The 8,766-nt window shown below is 41.0% G+C and overlaps 1 protein-coding gene across 1 annotated transcript; it reads left to right on the top strand.

The window, feature by feature from the left end:
• The first annotated feature begins 613 nt into the window (after nt 1–613).
• On the top strand, nt 614–3,444 carry CFL2 (cofilin 2). The gene is made up of 4 exons (XM_081090037.1): nt 614–837; nt 1,885–2,192; nt 2,313–2,389; nt 2,476–3,444. The coding sequence occupies exons 1-4, from the start codon at nt 835–837 to the stop codon at nt 2,586–2,588; spliced, it is 501 nt and encodes a 166-aa protein (XP_080946163.1). The 5' UTR covers nt 614–834; the 3' UTR covers nt 2,589–3,444.
• Nucleotides 3,445–8,766: the final 5,322 nt, after the last annotated feature.

The following is an 8,766-nucleotide window of genomic DNA, read 5'->3' as shown; positions in this document are numbered from 1 at the left end:
GGTCGCCTAAGACCATCGGAAAACACATATATAATTACCTATTGTTTTTGTGATTAATCACTATGCTCTAATTATGTTCAATTTGTAACAATGAAAATACATCCTGCATATCAGATATTTACATTACAATTCATAACAGTAGCAAAATTACGGTTATGAAGTAGCAATGAAAATAATTTTATGGTTGGGGTCACCAGAACATGAGGAACTGTATTAAAGGGTGGCGGCATTAGGAAGGTTGAGAACCACTGCTTCAGACAGTGATTTTCCACCTGTTTATCATGTTGTGTTTTCCGGAGTCATTGGATCAACTGGGTAACCCCTAGTGTTTCCCTCATCCAACTGGAGGAAGATCTGACAGTTCACCGGGTCTCGCATGGGGGGCTTTCCAAAATGACCCCAAGGGTTGGAATCCAGCCCCTTTGCAGGGAAACCCCCGGCGGAGAGAAGACTCCTCCGTGCGTCACCGCCTCACGCGCACCCGACCCGGGCGCAGCGCCCCGCGGAGGCAGCGCGGAGACGCCCCTCGGGAGCCGCGCCCCGGCCGGGCGGTGCCCCGGGAAGGAGGCGGCTCCGCGGAGCAGGCCCGCCGGCGCGCGCCGGGGTCAGGTCGAGGACGCGGGCGGGGCGGAGGCGGAAGGGCCGGCCGGGGCGTGCCACGTGACCGCCCGCCCGCCCGCGCCGCAGCCCCCCAGCCGCCGCCGCCGCCGCCTCTCGGGCTGCAGCTCCCGGCGTGCCCCGCACTCGCCGCTCCCCGCCCCTCCTCCTCCTCCTCCGCCTCCTCCCTGTGCCGCCGAGCCGGAGCCCAGCCGCGCAGCCACAGCCGCGGGCACTATGGTAAGGCGGGCGCGGGGCCGGGGGCCGGGGCGGGGGTTCGGGGCCGGGCGCGGCGAGCCTGGGAGGGAGACCGCCATTTTAACCTGATTTTGGCCTCAAAGGTGGTTGCTCCTGCGCTGCGCCGCGCCCCGCTGCCGGGTCTCCGCCGGCCTGCCTTCCCGCCGCCAGGCTGGGCCCTGCCGCTCCTCGGATTCCTGGGGCGGGCGGGCGGGCGGGCCGGGGCGCGGGCGCGGCGGGGGGCCTACGCCGGCGGCGGGGGCGGGGGCGGGGGCGGCGGCGCGGCTCGGGGAGCGGGGACCCGCGCGGGCGTGGCTGCGGAGCTGCCCCGCGCGCGCCGCGTTTGCCCTTCGCTGCCCGGTTTGGGTTAACGCGCGCGATCTAACATCGGTACGTGCTCCGACCCTTGCCGAGGGGTTTCGGTGAGGGGCTGGGCGGCCCGGGGAGGCTCGGGAGGGGGGTAAAGGTTTCTCAAAACGCTTTCCCGGTGAAAAGCGTTTGCACCAGACCCGTTAGGTCGGTGTCTGCATTTGCGCTGCGAGGCGGTTACGTTGAAGCTGTGGGCGGTTTGGAGTTCACACTTGATTCTCTTTCCTTATGAGGAAACGGCACTGGCTAGAGGACTTTAAAGAAAAAAAATAGTAGAAGCATTAACTGAAATCCAAGTGTGTTTTTTTAAGGCCTGCAGAGTTGACACAATACAGAAGGTATTTTTGCTGCTGCTCCCGAAGCTCTGACATCACCCAGTGAAAGAGGAAACATTTCAGGGATGGGACAGCCTGTATTTGTCCCTTTCCCTCAACCTCCCATTCACTCCAACCAGCAAACCACCTTTAAAAGGATGGGTGGGGCAGGACGAGTGAGAATCCTTAGGTGCATTAATATGCTGGCACTTAAAATGTGGCAAATCTGATCGGGCTGCTTGCACGGGAAGGTGCGATTTTTGATGTCCAGACGAAAGTGAATCCTCTCCAGGCAAATAGTAATTTTGGTTAAACCAAAATACTTGTTCTGATTTACTGTTCTTTTATTATTATTATTTATTTTTAGGCTTCTGGAGTTACAGTGAATGATGAAGTCATCAAAGTTTTTAATGATATGAAAGTAAGGAAATCGTCTACACAAGAAGAGATCAAAAAAAGAAAGAAAGCGGTTCTCTTCTGTTTAAGCGATGACAAAAGACAAATAATTGTAGAGGAAGCAAAGCAGATCTTGGTGGGTGACATTGGTGATACTGTAGAGGACCCCTACACATCTTTTGTGAAGTTGCTACCTCTGAATGATTGCCGATATGCTTTGTACGATGCCACATACGAAACAAAAGAGTCTAAGAAAGAAGACCTAGTATTTATATTCTGGTGTGTAAAAACAAAAGAAAAAAGCACTTTTAAAATGCAAGGATTGTTATTAACATAGTCAGTTTTGCCTTTGTTTTTCTTTTAAGTGGTGTTCAACAATTTTTTTTTTTTCTTCTGTAGGGCTCCTGAAAGTGCACCTTTAAAAAGCAAGATGATTTATGCTAGCTCTAAAGATGCCATTAAGAAGAAATTTACAGGTACAAACATGAAATATTTTGTGCAGAGGAATTACTCTTTCTTACTTATAATAAGGTAATGGGATACATTTTTTTTTTCTTTTTAGGTATTAAACATGAGTGGCAAGTAAATGGCTTGGATGACATAAAGGACCGTTCAACACTTGGAGAGAAATTGGGAGGCAACGTAGTAGTTTCACTTGAAGGAAAACCCTTATAAAATGACAGTCAAGTGCCATGTGGATCTTAAGGAGCTTCCATTTCTCCAGCTCAGTCAATTGGAATAGTATTAGGTTTTTGTTTTTCTCCTCTTCCCACTGGGTCCTTCCAACACAATGGATGAAGGAAATATCATTCATGTAAGCAGCCTATCAGTGATTGCCATTAGACTGTTTAATACTGTTACTTTGATGTAGAACCCAAGGAATGCCTTCCCATGATATTATAGCCAAAACAACTGGTTACATGCCTCCCTTGCAGCAAGCACTACACTGAATGTGATTGTCAATGTGAATAGCTTAGAGTACTGCAAAGGGTAAGCTAATTGAATGCCTTGAAAGTATTATCCACTGGTCAGATGGTAAACTTTATTCAGTATTATTTATCGTTGCATTTGATTGCAGTTCTATGAGGCTCCAGCATTCATACACCTCGCCTGCCTTGGCAAGCCTGTTTTTGTGACATGGCAGCACGGATATAACACTATGCATTGAGAGCACTTTTTTTGTATTGAGTTTAACTTCCCACCCTCAAAAGGAATGCCAATTAAGTTGTGTTAACTGTGTCATCAACTTACCCAAGTAAGTCAGTGTTCATTCCTGTTACCTGCATATCTTCTGAAAAGAAGTAGCTGTTACTAATGCCTTTTTGTTTTCCATTGAGTGTACACTACTGATTAAGTGTAGGTAGGAGTTTTATGTTTACCATGTAAGTCTTGCAACACTAAAGATACTTTATCAGTCATGATGGCAATTTCTGTATAAAAGAGCCTTAAATGGAACGTTGTTTTTGAGATCAAACTCCCCACCCTCACAAAAATGGCCACTTTGCAATAAAAATTGTGGCATGTTACGGAACGTTGCCTTGTTTTCCTTGGACATTTTGCAAATGTTATGTGAAGCAAACAGCTATTATTAATCTCGGCATTGGTCATTTAAGAATTTTTTCGTACGACATTCATGCATGGTATTTTCCAGTTTTGTTGGGTTTATTTGGTTTAAAAAGATATACTATCCTAAAGCCAACTAATATAAAAATATTAGAGGGATACTTTTATAAGCATTAGTTTATTTCCTTATGAATTAATATGGAAATCAGAAATATTTTTTTTTTTTTTGCACTTTGACATAAATACTCTCCAATACCTGATTTGTTCTTTGAATAAATTAGGGTATTATTTTTTAATTCACGTTTACATTTTTAAGTAGTTAAGTAGTAGAAGCAGGAAGCTCTTACTGTGTATTTGATCATAATAAAAATAATTTGTAAAATGTCCACAAGTTTAATAATACTTCTCATATTTAGAGACTTTTATTTTAGCTACTATTTCTTAATATATTTTACAAATTGGAAAAAAAATAATTGATGTAACAGTTTTAAACATTAGGAGTGGAGTTTGGCTGTGGTCCAGACTGTTCTCCTTATAGAGAATTTGATCTGCTCAGTGTGAGCAGTTTGCTGTTAGCCAGAGCTATTTATGGCATACACATGCTTTTGTATCTTGTCATAGTTATCCACAAATGGCAAAACTGGACTGGATTCTACTGGTATGCAAAACAGGCATGCTAGTAAGCAGTCAGTGGTGGCTGAGAAGAGAACTTAACCCCATAGCTCTGAAGAATGCTCTTATCACAAAACAGGAAATGAAAAATCCCCCTTTTTTAATGTGTACAAGTAATTTGAATATGTTAATTAGACATTTTACCATATTTTCAAAAGATTTTTTAGTTGAAAACAAATAGACGTTAAATGTCTGGGCTTCCATTTAAAATTATATGAATGGCTTGGGATCTTTTGCACTGAGCGATTTTATTTCAGGCTTCCAGCTGTCCCTGTGAATTACCCTGAACATTCTGATAGCTTTTTGGTAAGGCCAAACTCCTCTAAGTAAAGCAGGAAGATACTGACATATACAAAACCATATGTGTAACTGATACTTGTACCTTGGAATTTTCCTCATTTTTCTAAGAAATAAGGAACTTTATATAAGTTATATAGTATCTTTTGTTTTTTTACAGCTGATTTCTCAATTTTCGTATATGCCTCTTTATATAATTTCAGAGATTAAATATTGCTTCAACTGTGGTACTTTGATTTGTTAGATCAACAGAACTGATTTTACTATTAAGTTCATCTGTGAAATACATCTTTGTGCATAAAGCCAAAAATATTGATAAAATTAATGGTTCACATGTTATTTGAGACTAATTTGGCATTTGATACCATTTTATTTTACAATCATTTACAGTGAAACAATGTTCCAGTTAGCTTTAAAAGGTATACGGTGCTAATTAGTAAAATATTGAGGATAATATTTTACTGCTAGCTTGCAAAATTATAAGTGTTAAAAAATAAAATATATGAAAATATATAAAGCTGTTGAGATGTGTTTACTTCAGAACATTAAAATTTTTAAAACTAATATTGTAAATCAGAGAGGCACCATTATCTTGAGCCTTTTTTAGGATTTTAGTTGATTATACTTTCTCATTTAGAGATAATGATTTTCTTTGAAAACAGTGTTGTAGCAATTAATTTTAATATTGTCAGACAAATGGGAACAGTTGGCATGTATCCCAAACTGGCTATCAGCTGTTGTTTTCCATCATTATGTAATGTGGCCAGCATCGTGTATTTAATGTACCTTTTCAAATTGGAAGAAAAGCCTTTTGTTCAGTTTGGAGTTTCTCTGATATAGGTCCTTTGTAGCAACTAATTTATGGAATCTGGCAAATGAGCTTTGGAAGAAAATAGTTTTAAAAGTGTTTCCTTGTTAAGAAATAATCTCAGCAGTGGTAAATCATAGAGGAGTTGGAAGCACCTTTCATTACATTTGCCACTCTGAAAAAATAATCTGGTTCTGCTTTTTATAGGTCCTGTTTTTGCTTTCAAATTTAATACTTTGAGATCCAAAACAAATATGATTATTCATTTTTCAATGGACATTATTGCTATGAGAGAAATGCAGGCAGGCTCCAGTGATTATTGCTTTTCAGACAGCATGAATTTATAGATTAGATATTCTGTTTTGTTTCAACCAATAGGAAGTCTGAGGCTTTTCTTTTGCTCTTAAGCATTGAAGTAATTGCTTTCTTTCCATGTAGAATTGGGAGTCATTCCTCCACTTCAATTTCTTGTCATAAAGCATTTAGGCAAATTAATCGCTTTGAGCTTCAGTTTCTTCCTACTATGAGAATGTGACCATCTGTCTACCATACCTGGTTGCTGAGGATTAAATATGGCAAAGCCTTTTACAAAACAGGAAAAGGCTATGAAGATGTAATAATCTATTCATTCTAAATGAGTGTAGTTAAGTAGATTAAAAAACATGTTAAAAATAAGAATTACAACCCTAGCCAGTTTGGCTCAGTGGGTGGAGCGTCGGCCTGTGGACTGAAGGGTCCCGGGTTTGATTCCGGTCAAGGGCATGTACCTTGGTTGCGGGCACATCCCCAGTGGGAGGTGTGCAGGAGGCAGCTGATCAATGTTTCTCTCCCATCATTATTTCTAACTATCCCTCTCCTTTCCTCTCTGTAAAAAAATCAACAAAATATATTTTTTAAAAAATAAGAATTATAGTCCTAGCTGGTTTGGATAGAATGTCAGACTGAGGACTGAAGGGTCCCGGGTTCAATTCATGTCAAGGGCACATCTGTTGCAGGCTCGATGCCCAACCCTGGTTGGGGTGTCTGTGGGAGACAACCAATTGATGAATATTTCTCTCTCTGTCTCTCCTCCCTTCCACTCTAAAACATCAATGGAAAAATATCCTTCGGTGAGGATTAACCAAAAAAAAAAGTATTATAAGTCTTTGAACCTCTTTATTTTTGTAACCAACTTAATATGACCATTTAAAGACTAATTAGCTGATATGTAGCATCTTTTTCAGAATGAAGAATAAAGTGTGGCTTCAGTTGATGTTTGTTACTATTAATTTTTTTAGTGTAGTTTGCTTATTCACATGTGACTGATCAGATACTATTTTTCCCCAAAATAATTTTGAGATAAAAAATTATTTTCTGCCCTGGCTCGTGTGACTTGGTTGGAGTGTTGTCGCATGTTCAATTCCAGGTCAGGGTACATACCCAGGTTGTGGGTTCAAGCCCTAGCCAATCAATGTTTCTCTCACATCGATGTTTCTCTCCCTCCCCCTTTCCTCTCTCTAAAATCAATAAAAGTATTGTCCTCAAGTGAGGATTTAAAAAAAGATTTTCTTAGATGTTTCAGTATTGTAAATTTATGGGATTATGGAAACCATAAGGACTATATAGACATTTTCCAGAAAGCTGATACCTCTTTATATATTTATTTATATATATATCTTAATCCTAAAACCTTGCATATTTCCCTCCTCCTGCTCAATACTGATCTTCCTAAGGAGAGAATACTATGTATTATAGTGTTTCAAGTCCTAGGACTTTGGTATCAGATGTCTAGGTTATTCACATATAGCCTTTAGGCCTTCAACACTTACTAATTGAATGATATTAGGGAAATCATTTAACCTCAGTCTTATTAGTTCATGTTTGAAAGAGGGGTAATAATTGTACTCCATTTCATAGGATTCTGAAGACAAGTGAAAGCACCTGGAATAAGTCCTGGCACGTAGTAAACACTCAATAGGATGACACTAAAAGTTATAGTCCAAACCAGGACACTGTTTTATTTTTTATTGCTTAAAATATTACGAGTAGTACATTTGTCTCCTATTTTTTTTTAAAGTTAAATCTTAATTTTTCAGATTATTACAGTTGTTCCTTCTTTTTCCCCCCATAGCTCCCCTCCACCTGGTTCCCACCCCACCCTCTGCCCTTACCCCCCCCCCCCACTGTCCTCATCCATAGGTGTACGATTTTCCAGTCTCTTCCCGCACACCCCACACCCCTTTCCCCTGCCGAGAATAGTCAGTCCACACCCTTTCTATGCCCCTGATTCTATTATATTCACCAGTTTATTCTGTTCATCAGATTATTTATTCACTTGATTTTTAGATTCACCTGTTGATAGATATGTATTTGTTGTTCATAATTTTATCTTCACCTTTTTCTTCTTCCTCTTCTTAAAGGATACTTTTCAGCATTTCATATAATACTGGTTTGGTGGTGATGAACTCCTAGCTTTTTCTTATCTATGAAGCTCTTTATCTGACCTTCAATTCTGAATGATAGCTTTGCTGGGTAAAGTAATCTTGGTTGTAGGTTCACTTTGAATATTTCTTGCCACTCCATTCTGGCCTGCATAGTTTCTGTTGAGAAATCAGCTGACAGTCGTATGGGTACTCCCTTGTAGGTAACTGACTTCCTTTCTCTTGCTGCTTTTAAGATTCTCTCTTTGCCTTTTGCTCTTGGCATTTTAATTATGATATGTCTTGGTGTGGTCATCTTTGGATTCCGGTTGTTTGGGGTTCTCTGCACTTCCTGGACTTGTAAGTCTATTTTTTTCACCAGGTAGGGGAAGTTTTCTGTCATTATTTCTTCAAATAGGTTTTCAATATCTTGCTGTCTCTCTTCTTCTGGCACCCCTATAATTCTGATGGTGGTATGCTTGAAGCTGTCCCAGAGGCTCCTTACCCTATCTTCATATTTTTCTTTTTTCTTTTTTTCCGGTTGGTTGTTTTTTGCATCTTCGTATTTCAAATCTTTGACTTGATTCTTGGGATCCTCTAGTCTGCTGTTGGAACTCTGTATAATAATCTTTATTTTAGTCAGTGTATGCTTAATTTCTAGTTGGTCCTTGTTCATATCCTCAAGGGTCTCACTAAATTTACCGGCGGTTTCTAGAAAATTCTTCAAAAACCTTATAAGTGTGGTTTTGAACTCTATATCCTGTAGTTTGCTTTCCTCCATTTCTGTCATTTGTGACCTGTTTCTTTGTTTCTGCATTTTTTATGCTTCCCTGTGTTGATAGAGTGGCTTTCTGTGTTGGGTGTCCTATAGGGCCCAGTGGCTCAGCCTCCCCAATTACCTTAGGTGGACACTCTTGGTGCACCCCTTTGTGGGCTTTGTGCACAGTCTTATTGTAGTTAAGCCTTGATTGTTGTAGGTATCACTGGGAGGAATTGACCTCCAGGCCAGTTGTCTGAGAATCAGCTGTGTCTACAGTAGGAGAACTTCTGTGCTGGAGACACCCTTCTGGGGCAAGACTTGCTTCAGTGGAGCTTTGGTGCTCACTGAATCTGC

Source organism: Myotis nattereri (assembly GCF_964212035.1).
Source record: "Myotis nattereri genome assembly, chromosome: 1".
NCBI lineage: Eukaryota > Metazoa > Chordata > Mammalia > Chiroptera > Vespertilionidae > Myotis > Myotis nattereri.
This window is presented reverse-complemented; position numbering and strand designations above follow the sequence as displayed.

What these genes read in the sequence shown, in the direction of transcription:
- CFL2 (XM_081090037.1), top strand. An exon ending in GACCTAGTATTTATATTCTG is followed by an intron (nt 2,193 to 2,312) that starts GTGTGTAAAAAC and finishes TTTCTTCTGTAG; the next exon opens with GGCTCCTGAAAGTGCACCTT. An exon ending in CATTAAGAAGAAATTTACAG is followed by an intron (nt 2,390 to 2,475) that starts GTACAAACATGA and finishes TTTTCTTTTTAG; the next exon opens with GTATTAAACATGAGTGGCAA.